Consider the following 20,876-nt stretch of genomic DNA (forward strand, 5'->3'; position numbering starts at 1 on the left):
TATTAGGGACTAAGCAACCACCCTAGCAACCCCAAACAGAGCACCTTAGCAACCGATTACCAACATCCAGGCAATTTAGAGTCTGCTGTCAATCCACAGAAGGACAACATTATAAATGATATGTTTAGTTATTGAATCATCATAAGCTCCGGTCTGTATATTGGCAGTTCTCACAGGTTTAACAAAATAATCTCTCTCAGCTTAACACTTGAATACCTTCAGCATACACTGCTTTCAGAAGGGCGTTTAACTACAATATTCTCTGACTGTCCCTGCAGAAATATCAGCAGCTGCTTCCTTACATGAGCCCAGCGATGGCTTTTTAGCTTTCTGCTCTCTGCCACATTTAATGGATGCTTTGTAAAATCACAGCTATAAACAGACACAATGCTGTGAAATAAAAGCACACGTGCCGCTTTCATAGCTTGACTTTTCTGCAGCTCGAGCGCTAAAAGTAGAAGCACGGACTGAAATAACTTCATTTGAAAGTTACTCACAATTTTCCATCTTTGAAGGAGCGCACAAAAACGTTGTCTTTCTTCAGTGACACATCTTCATGACAGTCTGGAGAGATGACCTTTAGAAGAAGAGAGAAACAGAGGATGGATGAGCGCGTCAACGAGAAAACATTACTTGATGTCATTTTAGTCATAAATCATTTGTATCCATTTGCCAAAAAAAAAAGTTTCACGCTTGAAGAAATGAATGCTAGACACAAGCAGGTCTATTTTTAACTTCAAAACATTTCATTAATTCTTATATGCAAACGTGTTACCTTTCCAGTTGTTTGTACCAATTAAGTTAAAAGGAATAATTCATACTTAAATGACAGACGTTTATTTTGCTCACCGAGGCTGCATTTATTTGATTAAAATTAATAATAATTTTGTGAAATATTATTACAATTCAAAAAACTATTTTTTATGTGAATATACCTTAAAAATGTATTTTATTCCTGTGATGCAAAGCTGAATTTTCAGAATCATTACTTCAGTGTCACGTGATCATTCAGAAGCAAGCAATGAAAATTCAGCACTGCATCACTAGAATAAATTACATTTAAAATATATGCAAATAGAAAATAGTTATTTTAAGTTTTGAAATTGTAAAATATTTATTGTATTTTGACAAAATAAATGCAGCCTTGAAAAAAAAAAAATCTAAAATTTTGACCAGTAGTATAATTTCTTAAATACTGAATTTGAGCTTAATATTATTTTTATGAGAGCTGTGCATTATTAAGAAGATTGCATTTTTTTTTTTTTAAGAGTTTACCGATTTTAATAACGGTTTCAGGCCCAGGTGTTTCGAGGTCTGAAATGTTGGTAATGTTGTGAATTTTTTTTTTTTTTTTTTTAAATAAAATAAAATAAAATAAAAGACTTGGTGCACCTTGAGCATCCATTAATAAGTACAAGATCCACATTCTAACAAAGCCTAAATGACATTAGCATTTTTAAAACGACTGCTACACCCACGTCTTTTCCTTTTCTTTCATGTCACGGCTGATCATTTGCTTTGTTTTCTTTCTGAATGCTGTGATTCTGCAGAGAGCCGTGAGGAGGAGTCCGAGAGCGACGCAACAACAACAACAACAACAACTCACAGAGCAAGCAGCAAAATTTAAAGAGACAGCGTCTGGTTTGCCGTGACTGTGAATCATCATCTACTGCATGTAAACGAGGGACGGAGTCAGAGAGAGAGTCTGTTACATGCAGCTTCAGGAAGCATGCGGTTTAAAGGTGAAGCATGTCGTCTTCTGGATGCTATAACAGTTTGAGTGTGTCAGCTTAATGAGTCACTGTAAGTCAGTCATTAATAGTTTGACGTCCTGGAAAGGAAAATGCCATGACGCTTTAAAACACTTGTCTGTTTGTTTTTGGATGGGACTTTTCAGAGATACCAGATGACTGGATGTTTCACTATGACTACTCCCTCTCCTCGGTCTTTAAAAATGGCTGACATTAATTTAGTGATCAAATGTAACATTCTAATGGAAATATGATAATATTTATATCTGACTAATTTTCAAATTGTTTGTCATAAATCAACATCTCAGAAAAATGTTATGGGGTTTCAAATCAAAATATGATTTCATACATGTCCACTGTAGAAGACACCAGGACTGAAAGCATGTTTATTACACATACTGGGAGACACAACAAATGAATAGAGAAACAAATTATATATCAATATTCCTATTAAATACTAGATATTATTATTAAACTCTTGCTGATTATTACTCCCATTATTGCACTTATTTGTTCATTCTATGTTGCCCCAAAAACATATTGATATGCAAATTAGATACAGTTTATAGATACATTGTATAGAATGGAAAAACTAGTTTATGGCCATTTTACACACATTTTGCATAAATAAAAAAAAAAACAAAAAAAAAACAACTTCCACAACATAGTTGGGAATCATCTTTATATAAAGTTTGCTATAAAAAATTAAACATTTTATGAAAATCCCACTGTTTTTGCCTTTTCATGTTTATTCATGTTTTTTTATTTTTTAAAAAACAGGATTTTTTAAAGTCCCGATGTCCTCTACAGAGGAAACAAACAAACACTGAAAACACTACTACTAGTAATATATTTTATTCTATACATATGAAATAAAATTCAATATTACATGCAAGTAAAACACATATTGAAATAAACTGAAATGAAAGATTCAAATACATCATAATTTGAATATATTGAATATAGAATATCATTTATTTATTTTAATATTTTACATAATTATTACAATTTATATTAATTATTAGGGATTATAACTGCGCTCCTGTACTCATGTTCAGACAAAGAAACAGCGCCGATAACAGAACGACAGACAGCAGAATGGAGTTATTAGAGATTAAGGATGTCTACAAGGTATATGATTGCAATTAATATAATGCTAAACATTCAATATTCATGACTTTATAATATCCCTTTCTCACAGACATCACTGGAAACTTTGTAGTTCAGTCGGATGTGTCAAAGCAAGTGAGAAAACCAATGCACAAGTTATTTAACGGTAAGGAGAGAGAGAGAGAGAGAGAGAGAGAGAGAGAGAGAGAGAGAGAGAGAGAGAGAGAGAGAGAGAGAGAGAGAGAGAGAGAGAGAGAGGCACTTCTGTTGCCGTTCGCTTTAGCACATGCATTTTTTGGATTAAAATTAAATCATTAATATAAAACTTTATTAACTAAAATTATAGGGGCATTCACTGTAAACAACTTTTATTTGAAACCTCAAGCTTACACGACTTTATGGGGAAAGTGAAACTAGCAGGCTGTGTGAAATGCACTAGGGCTTACGTGTCTCTCTCATTCTGCACCAATACAAACGTGTGATAAGATAAAAAAAAAAAAAAAAAAAAAAACGACTTACATTTCTGAAAATATATGTTCATCACAGTTACAAGACTTACACATAACGAGTAGTTTCCAGCATTATTACAGCAGAATGTCTTGATTACAGTACTGAGACGCTGCAGTGGAGCAGCTATAATGCTATTAAATTAAAGAAAATGTAGCACAGAAAAAAAAAAAAATGAACGGTGAAAGTAACAAAAACTTGTAAAATACATTTTATTGGGCATAATTAGGTGTGAAAATAACTGAAGGAAACATCTATTTGCTAAATCAACTAACATTACATATTCTTTTGGTTTCTGTACCCAATATATATATTTTTTTAATTACAAATGCAATAATAATGAACAGATAAAAATGTGCAATTAATCACGAGTTAACTCATGACAATCATGCAATTAAATATTTTAAGTCGATTGACAGCCCTAATATATACAGACACACGTGTCCCTGGAGCACAAAAGCAGTGTTACGTCGCGGGGGTATATTTGTAGCAATAGCCAACAATACATTGTATGGGTCAAAATTATTGATTTTTCTTTTATGCCAAAAATCATTAGGATATTAAGTAAAGATCATGTTCTATGAAGATATTTTGTAAATTTCCTACTGTAAATATATCAAAACTTAATTTTTGATTAGTAATATGCATTGCTAAGAATTCATTTGAACAACTTTAAAGGTGATTTTCTCAATATTTTGATTTTTTTGCACCCTCAGATTCCAGATTTTCAAATAGTTGTATCTCAGATAAATATTGTCCTCCTAACAAACCATACATCAATGGAGAGATTATTTATTCAGCTTTCAGATGATGTATAAATCTCAATTTCGAAAAATTGATACATAAGACTTGTTTTTATGGTGCAGGGTCATATATATACACACATAGACACACAGACACAGACACACACACAAAGTATATATTTATACTAAATAAACATTTTTTCAGTTTTTTTTTTTTTTTTTTTTTTTAGTTTGAGTAAATGTTTTTACGTTTTAATTAGCTTTTTATTTGTATTCCAGTTTTTGTAATTTTAGCAATTAATTTTTATACTTCAAATTTATGTAAATATGCTTTTTAAAAAACAAACAGTAATACAGGCTTGATTTTTGTGCTGTGTGCAGCAGTCGTGACTCACCAGCGCTGGATACCATGTGGTTTTCTTTTTGTCACTCGTGACGACTCTGTCCACACACACCACTTTGCCATAAAGCTCTTCGTTTTGTTGATCGCCCTCCTCTTCCTCACTACACGATGAAGAGGACACCTCTTCATGACTGTGGAACAAGACTATGTGTTACTGCGTGATAAACAACAGATTGAAAGGTGCTTGAGTTAACATTAATATCCCCGATAACACAAAAACAGATTTAAAATTCAGAGTGAAATATCGCTGCTGATCAACAAAGCAGAATCTGTTCTTTTAAAAGCTGCAATAATAAAACCTCATTTTACATTTATGCGATTAAAAAGGGTTAGATATGAAATGTTCAAATCACATTTGACCGAAATAAAAAAAAAACACTATATTTTGCATACAGAAAGTTACATATATTTTCAGATAAATTAAAAAATTAAGAACTACTATGATATTATTTGCATGACAATTTAGCACAACTTTTTTTATTATCTAAAACTTTATTATTATTATCCATTACATTTGTTTTTCTTTCAACATTACAATAAGTTTTAAAACTGACTCAGCATATAATTAATTTTAAGGCTATTTAAAATTAAATGTAACATCTTGAAACTATATGAACTGTAATTAAAAGTTCTCAGCATTTTTAAAAAGTGAATTATTTTAACCAATCAACAATTTTGTTTCAGATTCTGCTTTTCAGTGCTAGCAGGGTTGCCATGACTATAAACAAACAAACATTAATTCAATTCAGACTGCAAACACACAAGTGCATCTTAGTTTGGCGTTCAGACGGTGAAGAACTGTCTATAACTAATCACTGAGTTACAGACTCTAACGGAGAGCCAGATAAAGCCAAACATGATTCAACCGATCCACTCACAGAAAGATAAGCATCACCTGTCTCCCTGCGGCACAATAGAAGATGCTGCTTTTCTTTTGCTCGCGTGTTCTGATGAAGATAATCAGTAATTAGGCTCTGCGAGCTGACGAGCTTCTCACTTGCCAATACTGGATATGGAGCGTGACTCCACGGCCGCTCTCAATTAACAACCGACACTACAGCTCACCGCCAAGAGAGCCAATCTTGTTAGCGTTAAACGAGCCAATCAACAGCCTGCATCACGAATAAACATGACCTGATAAACCACAGGGACTCCTGCTCACTCAAACAACCAAACAAATCCAAGAAAACCTGCCACAGACAACTACTGCTTCAGAGCACCTGGGTGGAAAAGATCACTCTCTGTCATAGTTTTTCTTAAAATAGTTCTTTTTTTTTTTTTATTATTATTAACCAAAAAAATGCTAATTAAATAAGAAAAATAAACTTCATGCAACTTTTACATTTTGCAATTTTGCTTCCAGCAATGGCGTAAAAAAATTTAAAACTATTATTATATTATAAAACTATTGTGAAATTATATTAAAAAAAAAAATTTAAAATTTATTATATTATTAAAATCTTTTATTTTAATTTGTTTTGTTTTAATTAATAAAACGTTGAAATACAATAAAATATTGCATGAAAAATTTAAATGAACATTTGAAATTGATAAGTATATGTTTAAGTACTAAAATTAAAGCTATATGGAAATATAAAAATAAAAAAAATGACAAAAGCATATAAAATTACTAAAACTTAAACAAAAGTTAAAATAAATAAAAGCAATTAAATTCCTTAATAAATACTATAATAATATATAAATACTAAAATAATGAAAGAAAAAAACTCTATATGTAAATATTAAGAAACTGATAAAGTAGCAAAAGATTTGTTAATTAAGTAGGAAAGATCAAGTTTATGTAATTATACATTTGGCAATTTTGCTTCAAGCAGTGTTGTTAAAAAATATATATTATTAGATTCTAAAACTACTTTAAAAAATTAAAACTATTAAAACCATTCATGGTAACTGAAATAAAGTTGAAATAAAATATAAATACTGCATGAAAAGCTTCAACATTTTAAATCAGTTTAAGTTGAAGTACTACAATTATGAAAACTAAAATAAATTAATCAAAGCTATATGAAAATTTTTATAAAAATGACAAAAGCAAATGACAGAATGAGTACAACAAACTAAAATGAAAATACACAAATAAATGTTAAATTTTTTTTTAAATACTTGTATATATATATATATATATGAATGCTAAAATTACTTAAACTGAAGAAAAAAAGAAAGCTATATGGAAATATATAACATAAAATGACAAAAGCACATACAATTATTAAACAAACTAAAATTAAAATAAAAGCTAATTCAAAACGTTAATAAATTCTATAAAAGGGTGTATAGATAATGCTAATACAACACTGACGTCAAGTCAATTGAGCTTCATAATTTTACTGAAAAACAGGCAAAAATGCTTGTTAAGGATCCACAACACTATTTCCTCACTCGCGCATGTTTCTTTATCAGACTAACGTGTCAATAACTTCCAGCAGCACCGTGCTTTTTGTGATTCAATGACAAAACATGCAGGATTGCAAAATATTACACTATCATGGAATTGGAGCGTCGGCCTCCGCGGTTTCCTTTTATGCCGATGACAGGAGAGCCGAAGTGTTCGGGGTTCGTCAGAGGAAGCCTGTCGAGAGTCTGGAAGAGAAACAGACATGAGATTTACTAGTCAGGGCTAAAATAAAAATAAAACCAGAAAAATACCAGTGCTGTCAAATGATTAATCGCAATTAATCGCATACAAAATAAAAGTTTTGTTTACATAATATATGTATGTGTACTGTTCATTTATTATATATATATATGTATGTGTACTGTTCATTTATTATATATATATATATATATATAAATAAATGTATTAATTATAGTTTATATATTATATATTATATTTAATATTATTATATATATATATATATATATACATAATAAATATATACACACTCAATATTATGTAAACAAAAACTTTTCTTTTGGATGCGATTAATCGTTTGATAGCACTAAAAATGTAAAATAATAAATAAAAATAAATACTAATTTTATTAAAATTTATTTTTTTTTTATTGTTGTTGTTAAGTAATTAAAAATTATTCAAATTTATTTACTTTAAGTTGTTGGATTTATATAAGATAAATTAATATTAAAATATTAATTTTAATTATATTATTAAAATTATAATTGTGTGTTTTAATTTTAATTAAGATATTAAAATTTAAAATATGAATAATAAAATTAAAACTTTATATTAATTAATTATAAATAAAATATTTAATATATAAAAATAACTTAATATTTTCCTTAAATATATACAGGCATGTGAATGTAAGGTGTGCCTTTATATATACTTTAATATCTTCATAATAAATATTCACACTGTACAAAAACAACACTCAGAAATTAAATAAGTACAAAAATTAATCATCATAATATTAACAATCAATGATACAAAAACTTTTGCTTCAAACTTGATATTATGTAAACAAAAACTTTTCTTTTGGATGCGATTAATCGTTTGATAGCACTAAAAATAAATTTCCATTACTTGCAATAAATCGTTTGATAGCACTAGTTTTTGTTCTCAAGATCACCTGAGCGCATGTCTGAAAGTCTGTTAATCTTCAATAGAAACACATCCTAAATTATATTATCGTCCAGAACAGGATGTGATGTACAGGAGTCTGCTGGCGATCTAAACCAATGAGAAATCAGAAAGCGGACTTGCCTCACTCTCAGCGAAGTGTCTTGCTCCTTTCAGGCAGAGAGACGAGCGCCTGAGGGTCTTCTCATCACCGTCATTAAACACTGAGCCCAGGAGAGAGAGAGAGAGAGAGAGAGAGAGAGAGAGAGAGAGAGAGAGAGAGAGAGAGAGAGAGAGAGAGAGAGAGAGAGAGAGACGAGTTATCAGACACACAAACACTCCAGGACAGAGTTAGGAAAGATCAGTGCTTTAAAAGAGCCGCCCACCGCTCTTCAGCTTTAATGAGAAACTCACAGACCACCTTCTCAACTGAATCACTTATTGATTTAATCAGAACCTCTGGTCCTTGATGCACTTCCGGCGCAGTTTCTGTGTGTAAACGGCTGAAGAGAGTCCATTTCGTGTGTTTATGAACAATAAAGCTCGGAGTAAATCACCAGTTGGCTTGTAGCTTCATTAAGAGCTGCGGCATACGATATGGTTTAAATTGAACTGAAAGAACGACAGCGTCAGATTGAAACCATCTGCCAGAGAAAACATGTGCTGTGACTCATCTAGGGTGCATCAAGTTCATCTTCTCTCCACGTGAAGACACATATGAGGATTAGAATTCACATTAAGACATCAGATATAAAAAAATGTTTCATGTTTTTGTGAGAGATGGACACTGACTCATCTCATTCATGATGCTGAGTGACAAACAACCTGTGATGCTTCTCACGAACATGCATTAAAAAAAAACCTGGCTAATTCAATTGTCATAGGTATAAAAACATCACTAATACACAAATACAAAATATATGTTGATGACTATTGTTATTGATCAGTGTGGCAAAAAAAAAAAAAAGTTATAGTTGAATATTACAGGAAATTATGAACCATATAAAGGATATTTACAATTAAATTATAATTTTTTTTGTCTTGAGAAATCTCCTTTTTTAACTTTAATTTTTTAAATCCTAATTTAAAAACAAGTTTTCATCTGACTTCATAAAAAAAAAAATTATATATATTTTTTTAAATATTTATTATATATAAATATAACATTGTGTATATTATATACTCACATACTATTATATTTATATGTATTTTAAAAAATTATTATTATTATTAATATGATAAAAATGTTTAATCTGACAAATATATACATATATTATATAAAATATAAATATATAAATAATAGTATATTTATATGTAATAACCTATTTTTAAATAATGTATATACATAAATTCATTATAATCTAATAAATAATTAAATTATACAAAATTATAATCTAATAAATGATAATTAATATAAAATAATATACTTTTTAATTACTGAGCCCTGAGATGAAAATTACCCAGCATCTCAGACTGACCGTGCTGCTCTCACATATGACGCTAATAACTAAAGTAAACCATAAAACACAGATGGAAGTGGTGTTTCCATCTCTGTCTCAGACACATGTGCAGTGTAGGATGAGCTGAGATGAGATGAGATGCTCTTACCGACGGTGTACAAACTAGCATCAGTGAGTTTGTTGATGGTGGCCTCCTGATAGATCCCATCTGGGTTCCTGGCTTCCACCACAGCTCCCACCTAAACACACACACACACACACATGTATCAAATAGCATACAAAACTACACACACACACACACAAACACTCGTATTTACAGGGTTTCAGTGCTCCTGACCGGCTGGAACTGGACTCAAACTGGAGATAAACACACTGACATGATCACAAGAGGAACGCCCTGTGAGGGATTCTCACGTTTCCTTTACAATAAAATACCCTGGACGTACCATTATAAAGTGATGCTATCAGATGATTCTGAATGATTAACATATTCATATAAAGAACATGCCCAGGTCACATATTCTCTTGACAATTAATGTGATTAATATGACTAATGCAAAATACAGTGCATGAAGAGAGCAAGCACCACTAATAATTTTGTGACATTTTCATGACCGTTTAATCTGATTATTAATATTACTGTAATGCAAAATAAACAAATAAATAAAGAAAAACATAATATACATTTGTACTGTTTTTACATGTCATGGTAGTATCTGCTATACTGCCTTTAAATAAAATTTAAATAAATTCAAATTTTCGATTTTATTGCAAAAAAATTTCACAATACAACAATACTGTACTAATTTCTTATTAAATATTTATTACATAATTAGTGATTTTTTTCATCATTAAGAACACTTTTACAGTAACAAGAATCAAATAGGAATAACCAATGAGAGTTACAATTACATATTAATTAATTAAATTAAAATAAATAAATTAATACAAATAAAAAAAAATCTAATTTAAGGATATATCCCGATCTTTTCTTTCTGCCAAATATAATTCAATTTCTTCCTTTTCAGTTTTTTGATTGTAGGAGAAATGTGGACATGTTTTGTTAAGATCTTCAAAATATACACTCATTTTAACAGTTTTACCATAGTTTGCAATTCTTGCAATGTTATTGCTTGCGTGCTCCAAGCATAACCAATAACTAACTAGCTGTGTGTATTAATCTAGTCTGTTTCTCCTCTTCCAGCCCGTCGAGCTCTTAAAACTTCTGCTTGTAAAGACACTCACGAGCACATTTGTTATTTATTCTCTCTGAAAGAGAATTACTAAGCGCTCAAAAAGCAAACAGTTCTGCCAGACATCAGTGAGATGTTTTCTGATGGCAGCCGGCGGAGAATAATTACTGTCATATTCATAATCACAGCTACAGATGCAGCGGCTGCTCTGCCAGGAGATGTTCAAACAAATGACTTGGCTAAAAAAAAATAGAAAATAAAAAACCACATCATTATGAAACGGAGGATTATGCGGATGACTGACATCGCCGGCACCATCAAACATCAGCTCCAGACCAGTTTTAGATCAGATGGGCATTATGTTGACAGATCAGTGTCTGCTTTCACTGTACGTAAAGATTCTTTAGCCCTCTACAGCTACTGTATCATACAGTATTTGATGTGCAAGGCCTCTAAATGATTGACATAATCAAAACTCTGCTGTTAATCCTGTCTCACACAATCTCCTTCATGTCTTCTGTCGTCTGATTGACTTTTATTATCCAGTAAAATTTAAAAACACAGCAAATTAACACTACAACCAGTAGATGGCAGCACAGGAGCACTTATTGGCTTATTAGTCATTCATTTCCACTTTTTTGCTTTATATTTTGATATTATAAAATCACTTTTATAAAATATCAAATCATCAAGAACTCAAATGCTGTCAAAGCTTTGCACTTTCCATGTGTTTGGAGAAAGAAAAGTCGCAAAGTGCCTTGAATTTTTTTTTATTTTTGTTCAATTTGCGAGTGAATCGAAGTAAAGAGCGCTCTCTTTATAATCACTGATGTTGTCGTCAGTTCAGTATAATACTATACAAAGAATAATGCTACATTTAATGAGAGCAGAATATATCATTTTTCACATTAAAATTAGATTTTGCGCATTACTGTTGTTAATAAAAGTACATTTTGTATGCTTCCCAACTCCAGCTCAGTACTTTACTGTTTAATGAAGCCAAGAATACAAGAAATAAACGAGTTATATTATTAGTAACTGTACTTGTTAATGCAAAACAATATTTGTTTATTAAATTAATTTTTTTTTTAATCACCAGAGTGGTGTGGATTATTATTGTTATGTATTTATCAGCTGTTTGGACTCTCATTCTGATGGCACCCATTCACTACAGAGCATTCATTACTGAGACACTGATGCAATGCTGCATTTCTCCAAATCTGATGAAGAAACAAACTCATCCTAATCTCGGATGGTGAGTCAATTATCAGCAATTTTTCATTTTAGCTTGAACTGTTCCTTTAAGACACGTGTCACAGTTTATAAAGCATATAAGTATGATCAGAGAGAGCCTGTATTTGTGCTGCAGGAGGCAGATTGGCTCTTACCTTCAGCACTCCTCTGATGTGTTCATCGTGCACCTCTGCAGTGGACGAGCTGGGTTTGAAGGTGACCTGGAAAGAGCCACACACAGTCAGTGAGGATAGTAAACATGGAAGGGCTTTCCCTAAAGGCTAAGATGCATCGATCGCTCATATCAGGCAGATGATCCCCACCAGAGAGAGCCGAGGGTCCCTGTGCTGATATCACAGACACACTGTCTCAGAAGAGGATTACACTGAAAGTGGGGCGGTCAAAACATGCTGTGCAAGAGGATGGGATAAAAATGGAGGAACAAGATGTCATATTTCCATAAATACCCACAACACTGTGAGACGTCACGCATCAGGCTGCACAAAATGCAGAATTAAGATTCGGTTCACAAACTGGAATTTGATTTAAATTGAAACTTTCCTGCAGGATGTTGAAATTAAATGACAGGAAGAAGATTTACTGAATTGCAACTGTAGAAACGCAAAACAACACCACAGTCTAACACGGGTTTTGTGAATAAACATACATGATGCCTTCGCTAGCAACACCAATGCCATGGGTTCGATTCCCAGGAAATGCATGAACTGAAAAAAGTACAACACAAGGGGTTTTGATTAAAACATAAATGTATTAAAACGCATAAATGTAAAACTTAATTTATAACTAAATCAAATTGTGCCATTTTTTTCCTTAAGTAGAACATATTTTTCTAAATTCTCTAATACATTTTTATGAATTTTTTAATAATTGTATTTTAATTATTTAAAAATATATTTACTAAACTAAGTTTATTATATTTACATTTATGCATTTTGCAGACACTTAAGTAATAAATTATTTTTGTGAATTATTTTAATAATTTGTTATAATTTATATTTTAGTAATTTTTATAATTGTATTATTTATTCATTTCTGTAAACCAAGTTTATTATATTTGCACTCATGGATTTAGCAGACCCTTTTATTTATTTTTTTATCTTTTAACTTTAAATTTTTATGTTTTTTTTTATAATTTCTTTTTAAATAATTTGTATATATATTTTTTATATTATAAGTTTATTATACTTTTATGCATATATCAGAAACTTTTATAAATGATTATTTATGAACATTATTTTTTTATCACTTCTTTTACATTTTTTTTTAAAAAAATCAAACAGCATCATAAAATGTCCAGTACTGTTCTGAGATAATCCCATAAACAGAAATATGAATAAAATGTAAATACATTGATTATATGATATGCATTAATGTACTAACAATAAGAGAAAGTCGGAAGTCTATTATTTCTCACACACGGCCACACAAGCATTACTCCAGCTCACAAGTTGAGAGCAGTCTGTGTGTGTGTGTGTGTGTGTGTGTGTGTGTGTGTGTGTGTGTGTGTGTGTGTGTGTCTCGTCGGCGCAGGAGATAATACGTCTCACACTTCAGCATCTCGTAACAGTCGTGTCTGATGAAGCTCTGATCACATACAGACACTGCCGACACAAAATAACCCTAATTACAGTCACTGTCAGGACCAGGACGCATGGAGGAGTCCAGACAGATATAACAAGCTCACTTTAACTTCAAACATCACCCAATAATAGACTAAATAATAATAATGAAATCTGCTTAATGACAGTGATAAAATTAATCCTTAGACTACAGCAACTTAAGCATAATATACATTATGAATATGTAAAAAAAAAAAAAAAAATCTAATATTAAAATTATATATTAAATAAAATATAATGAAAATAAAAACACAATGAAATTATAATAATAAAAATACAAATAATACAAATAAAAAATAATAATTAAAACCTTAAGGTCAGACAGCCACATAACATTATCTCAATGAGATATTTATAGCAACAGAATACGTTTTCAAAACATCACATTTCCATCACGACACTTCTCTCCAAAATGAGAAGTAAAAACTCTTCTTTCTAATGCATAAACACAGCCAGAGAGAGAGAGAGAGAGAGAGAGAGAGAGAGAGAGAGAGAGAGAGGAGAGAGAGAGAGAGAGAGAGAGAGAGAGAGAGAGACTTAAAATTCTAGATTAAACTACATCACATTGCAAGAAAAAAAGGAGGGAAATTACCCATACACGTAAATAATACAGATATATAAATACTCACACATATATAAACATAAAACCACAAACTGACAATAGAGAGAGAGAGAGAGAGAGAGAGAGAGAGATGCAATGATGTCATCAGAAGTACAACGGCAGGAATATGATTACAACCTTGAACAAGGTCTCTGGTTTGTGCGCAGGCAGCTAATCACATTTCTGGACTATGAGAGAGGAATTATAAAACATCAGAGAGCCATCAGGAGAAACACACGAGGAGAGAGAGGAGGCTTGAGAAGAAAATACTCCACTCCTCGGAACAGACAGCAATGATATGAGGAGAGAGAGGAGGCTTGAGAAGAAAATAGTAATGTAATCGGATTAGGTAGGGGTGTAAATTTGTTCTGTAAGTGAATTTTATATATATATCTTTTTAACGGAATTTTTTTTTTTAGGTTTTGTTTTTTAAATTTCTAATAAATGCTGTTCTTTTGAACTTTCTTTGGAAAAAAAAGTTTTACTTTCCACAACAATTTTCAATAAATAATATAATATAATCGGAAATGTTTCTTGAGCAGCAAATCAGAATTTCTGAAAGATCATGTGACTGAAGTAATGATGCTGAAAACTTACATTTTAATGTGCATTCACATAGCAAACAGCTGTTTTAAACTAGAATAATATTTCACAATTTTTCCTGCATTTTTGAGCAAATAAATGCAGCCTTGTTGAGCAGAAGAGACTTTTTTTTTAATCAAATATATAAATTTAGAATAAATAACAAAATAAATAAATCAGTTAGACATTGTTTACTTTTAAAAGCAGGGATGAACAACACAAAAATAAACGACCGAAAGACAGACCTCCACCTTTATTTAGTGTATTAATTTTTGACATGTCAAACATGCACAAGTCTTCTCTAATCACTGATCCTCCACACATTGAGAACATGTCTCCGAACGATCCCAAACAGCACACACAGGGGCCCGTATGCGGCTCACCTTTGCTTTGACGAGTCTCTTGGCGGTCTTGATCTTGGCCTCACAGAAGGCACCTCTGTATTTGGCGCTCACGTCAGTGCCGACGGTCAGGTAAGGAGGCTCCTCCAGTGTCTGAACAACAACAAACACACAAAACATGAGTGAATTTCATTGAAGATTAAAGGGATAGTTCACCCAAAAAAAAAGTTCGGACATTGCGTGAATCAGAAGTAAAAAAACTATATAAATACTGTTCAGTTTCTTGCACAGACTGATCGTTTTGTGTCTTTACACATCAATATATCGTCCCGAGTCGCAGGGTTTCATTTGGTTTTGTCTGTGCATGCATGTTTTTTTTTACTCTCATAGATTTTGTTACCATTGCCAAGCATTATACGACTGAGAGACTGCAACAGTTTGACTTAAAAAAAAAAATCATCATTTGTGTTCTACTGAAGAAACAAAGTCACCTACATCTTGGATGCCCTGGGGGTGAGCAGATAAACATCAAATTTTCATTTTTGGGTGAACGATCTCTTTAAAGATAAAGTGGCATAAGTGAGAGGGAGAAAAAAAAAAGCTAAGGCCATTTGTTCAAAGCATGTAAGGTCAGGCTGGAGAACTAGAGAAATGAACGTTTAGGGCACTAAAGCACAATCCCCCTCGTCCTGAGCGAAAAACTGCTGCATGACTCCATTCACTTTACATAAAAATACAACAACAACAACGTGTGCTGGATACCCAACATGAAGATGTATGCATACCGCTGTAAACCTGTTTGAAATCGAAATACTTCTAGGAAACAAAACCATGAGAACTAGGGCAAGAAAAATGAAGCCATAAGAAAATACAGAGGGTGTAATGGTGTAGCAACGTCTGAATATGGAAACTGTTTGACATTAAAATGCATCATGAGTTATCTGATTACAGCTATGGAAAAAAACTAGTGTGACAAAAATAACAAAGGTGTTTGCCACAATATGAATTTTAACACAACAGCAAAAAGCTGTATGCCTACTAAACACTCCTGAAGTTAAATAGTAACAACAACACAATATATTACATATTATAAATACTAAAAATGCTATGAAAAAAGAAATAAAAATTGCAAGCAACATAATAGATATAAACAACAAACTTGATTTTAAACTTGCATTTTCAAGAAGACATTCAAAAGATGAAAAGAAATAAACACACAAGTAATCAAATGTAAAATAACAGCCTTCTACTTTAATTAACAACAGGACACTCATAAATGTTTATTCACACATCATAATATTACTAATATTGCATTCATATTTAAACAATGACACGTGCCTTTAAGTATTTGAGTAAACCTTGCTTCAGGGTTTCTCAATAATTATTTAAAGAAAGATTGATTAAAACAAAACAAAAAGATAAATTACAAGCAATAAATCAAACATAAACAGCAAATTAAAGCCAATTAGTAACAATGCTTGCTGGTTTTGAAGTATTTTAAATTAATTCTATTAATGCAGGTTCTATTTAAGCAAACATTCAGAAAATAAAACAAAAAGTGATGTAATATAAAACTAAGTTTTGTATTATGTTGAAATGTATGAAATTGGCGAATCAGTTTTACTTTAGTATCACTGATACAGAAGTTAAATTTAAATTTTAGTTAAAGTTTTAGCAACTTTGTTCTGTTTTTGTCATTTAAATTCTATGTCTAAATATTTCATTTTTATTCCAGTTTTTTTTTTTTTTTTTTAAACCAAGTTAAACTAAAATGTGAAATATCATCTTGGCAACTAGCTAAAAACAACACACGTTTTATTTCAGTAAATGTTTATTTTAATGTGTTTTTTTATATACAATAACAACCCTGATTTGAATCACCAAATTAACTTCAATTAATTTCATTTACTTTAAATTAAATATTATAATTTAAATTCAATTTAAATTAAACTAGACCATCTCACAGACTGTACTATACCGTAAAGGCACATATATTCTGCTGAAGTGAGAAAAATAAATCACAGGTAATGTTAGAAATGCAGCAGCATTCACCTCCGTTAATGCTCCGGTTGTGTTATATCTCTGGTAATCTGTGAATACAGTATAATTGCACCTAACACATGACAGTCAGACACACTTTTATCTCTGAACATACATTACTCTTGGTTCTTATTTGTCTTAAGATAAGCGTAAGCACAGGAACAGAGCGTGTAGGTGGAGCTGAACGCTGACGACCCGTCTCTCTCGTGTTTGAAGAGTCTGTGCTTTACGAGAACAGGCCGAGAGATAACTGACCCACTCACGCACTAAACATCTTAACCAACACAGAGACGAGGGACGAGGGTTCCCAAGACACATCCAGACCTCACAGCTCAACACTTTAAGCTCTCTTCATGTCCTGACGTGTCGTGTACAACACTATAGTGGATTTAACATTAAAAAAAAAACTTAAAATGCATGCTTTTTATGTTATGTTTTCTTTTTTTATTAATTTGTTTGTTTAGTTAGTATGATTGTTGGTATTTAGTGTCCAATTCTCACTATTAACTAGTTGGTTGTTAGCATGAATATTACTGTTATATTGGCTGTTTATTATTACTTAAAAAGCACACATTAATGTCTTATTCTGCAAGACCTTATTCTAAATCCTTAATCAATTCTTAAACTTAACAACTACTTTACTAAGTATTAATAAGCAGTAATTAAGAGTATATTGAGGCAAAAGTCATAGTTAATAGTAATTTATTTTTGTTGTTGGTTTTTTTCCACCGGTTAATCGACGTGTAAAAAAACCGGTAATCCCGGTGTCACCGGGGTTGCGTGTCGGGGATTTCGGGTGGCCGAAAATGCGGTCGTGCAGACGTGCACACGTCTCAATTTACTTTCACCTTAATTAGCGGCAATTCAGTAGCATTTGTTTTGAATTAATCATGGGTTAATTTATTTTATTCTTAATAAAAATACACAAAACAACAAGACACTCGCTTGTAATACACACATCTTTATTGCAAAATGAATAATAACTTAACACACCATGTATGTATTTCGTCACTGCACGTGTTCCACCTAGCACTGTCCCTTTTATATTTTGTGCATCGCGCAAATGCACCACTTATCGAAGGCTGTGTTTGTGTGTCAGGCTTTTGTGGTCCATTTTTTTTCCGCTGGACCCATCTTGGCCGCTTCATTTTTGTGGTGTGTTTGAAGATGTGCGTGTAAATTCGAAGTGTTACCTCCGGATGCTGCCACTTTCATCAGGCAAAGTTTACAGGTTGCCTCTTTAACGTTTTTCAGGTTCCCTGTTGGCATTTGGTTTGAATCCAAAACATTTCCAAATAGGTGCTTTTGCATTTCGCTTTGAAACCACGATCTTCCGCCATCCTTTGCCAGTTAGCTCGCCTCACTCTCCTCAAATGAAAATCGGACACCTGCTGCTTTACTGCGGCGCTCATTCCGCTTACGCTATATTACGAAGGCACGTAGTCACTAACTGAATTAAGTGCTTTATTGCTATAGACTAAAACTTCAACACGATGGGGACGGTGCCGTTGGTCAAGTGCTATGACCGGTAGGTGGGTTAAACACCGTGTATCACCGGTAACACCGACTATCGCAACAAGCCTAGTAAGTTTTTATAGTGATTTGTTAGGTGTGTGTTTTGGAAAAAGTGTATCACCGGTAACACCGACTATCAGATTTAAATTAACTGTTTCATGTCTATTCTTGAATCATGAACTCGTCGAGGTTGATATAGGATTTGGAAGCAATACTTTTTGGAGAGTGTAATTTGAATAGTACTCTAATTACACTGTTGAAGATGTAATTAGAAACTGGTAATTAATTACTTTTTTCAAGTAACTTACCCAACACGCATCAGTGATCGGGACTTTGGGTTTTCGAAAACAAAAGCAAGCTTTTTCCACAAAAAGCTAGACTTCTCTTGAGAGCCTAGATTTATGAATATTAACAACTCCTGATTCGATTCACGATTTTTATTTTTTAAACAAAGTGAGATTTCAGACAAATTATGAATTAAATGTGTCCTTTTATTATTGCTTGGACAAAATGCTGCACATTTCTTTGCGAAATTAAAAATTTAACTATAATAATATACTAATATAGCACTTGCATATCATTGCTCTTTTGTTGGATTTGATCACTTCTATTGTCCTCATTTGTAAGTCTCTTTGGATAAAAGCGTCTGCTAAATGACTAAATTTAAATAGAATGTAAATGTAAATAATAAAACTACATTGAAATTTTAAAACAAGCCCCAAATCAAATAAGTTAATCTTGCATATGTGTGTGTGCTATCTTAGAAACGTCACGTCACGACTCATTTTCAGCTAAATATTTTGGCGCTCCACTAGGATGAATAGTTGTATTAATGTTATGAAATGATTAAAGCGGTGGTTGATTGTGATTTAACTGTTTTAACTTTAGTTAGAGTGTAATGTTGCTGTCTGAGCATAAACATTATCTGCAAAGTAACGACATAAACGGATATAATGTCTTTTAAAACTATTGAAGTTTAATGCCTGCAAAAATGGCTCATAGGGACTACAACAAGCCTCTTCCCAGGTTGGTGACATCACAAACACTGACACTTACATAAACCCCGCCCCCGCGAACATGCAACAAAGGGGGCGGGGCCATGTTGCTCTGCTTTAGAGAAGAGGAAGAGTTGTTGCCATGCTGTCTAAACAAGGGGTGCACAAAAAAATCTATTCATGAATCATGATTCTGTCTTCTAATGATTCTAATGGATTCACAAGTTTCTAAATCAATGTTCCTAAGCAGCGGTTCTTAATACTGTTCCTCACGCCTCAGGTGCTTTTACATAACAAACACTCAGTCTTTTCATGCAGCTGCTGCATTATACTTCAGCAGAGAATCTGAACAGAAAAACCCATCATACTAACTCTAAAGCATCAGTAAATTAAAGCCAGCTGCTCAGTTTAAACTCCCAGCTTAAACAAACCCAGGACAAACCACCGACTGCCAGATGACAAGAGCCTTACACCACAGAAGAGCTAATGATTCTGATGATCACATGATGACCGGCATCATAGCATGTGTTTCATGCTCTAACTGCCATCAGATGTAAAACACTGTCACACGCAGCTGGACTACACGCACTGGGGTGACCACAGAAGCAACGACAGGAAAACCCAAGAAGGAAAACTGCAAAAAGCCATCCGAACACACAGAACTTCCAGAATGATAGAACGACAGATAGAAAGAACGACAGATAGACAGACAGAAAGACAGACAGACAGATAGATGGGGTGTGAATCGTCACTGGTTTCATGATTTGATATCACAATGCATCACGTTTATAAAGTTTATAATTTTTTTTGATTTATTTTTTTTTTTTTTTTTGTTTCTTTTATTATGCTTTTTCACTTTTTCAACATTAGTTAGTCTGTAATGTTGCTGTTTGAATAAACATAAAAAAAGATCGGCATTGTTTGAAATATCTTTTTAAAATTTACAAAAAGGTTTTTTTTTTTTTACAGAGATTACTTTTTTTAGGGTTTTGTGATACAACAAGGATCGACGAATGGGACGAGACCTGGTTGAGCTGCACTAGAGAAGGCACCGAGTGTTATCAGTTATTGATTCAATTACCAATTTGATTCGATTCAATATAGATTATTCAGGAACATTACGTGCCAAATTTTCTCAAGGAAAAAAAAAAATCTCTCAACTAATGCTGTAAAATATAGCCTTCATGAAAGTCAGTTGGTAGCCTACTACATTACTATACTATG

The 20,876-nt window shown here is 32.3% G+C and overlaps 1 protein-coding gene across 5 annotated transcripts in view; it reads right to left on the reverse strand.

Annotated features, from left to right (window-relative positions):
- LOC109065494 (AT-rich interactive domain-containing protein 4B-like) overlaps nucleotides 1–20,876 on the reverse strand; it is a 67,251-nt gene that overhangs the window by 23,714 nt on the left and 22,661 nt on the right. For all 5 annotated transcript variants that reach the window (XM_042737572.1, XM_042737576.1, XM_042737575.1 and 2 more), the window contains exons 3-9: nucleotides 15,145–15,255; nucleotides 12,094–12,159; nucleotides 9,661–9,751; nucleotides 8,197–8,276; nucleotides 7,015–7,115; nucleotides 4,507–4,645; nucleotides 498–577 (exon numbers count right to left, since the gene is read on the reverse strand). In XM_042737572.1, the coding sequence (XP_042593506.1) occupies nucleotides 498–577; nucleotides 4,507–4,645; nucleotides 7,015–7,115; nucleotides 8,197–8,276; nucleotides 9,661–9,751; nucleotides 12,094–12,159; nucleotides 15,145–15,255 (668 nt within the window). The remainder of the gene's footprint in view (nucleotides 1–497; nucleotides 578–4,506; nucleotides 4,646–7,014; nucleotides 7,116–8,196; nucleotides 8,277–9,660; nucleotides 9,752–12,093; nucleotides 12,160–15,144; nucleotides 15,256–20,876) is intronic.

The sequence above is a fragment of the Cyprinus carpio genome, chromosome B13 (genome assembly GCF_018340385.1).
Source record: "Cyprinus carpio isolate SPL01 chromosome B13, ASM1834038v1, whole genome shotgun sequence".
Lineage (NCBI taxonomy): Eukaryota > Metazoa > Chordata > Actinopteri > Cypriniformes > Cyprinidae > Cyprinus > Cyprinus carpio.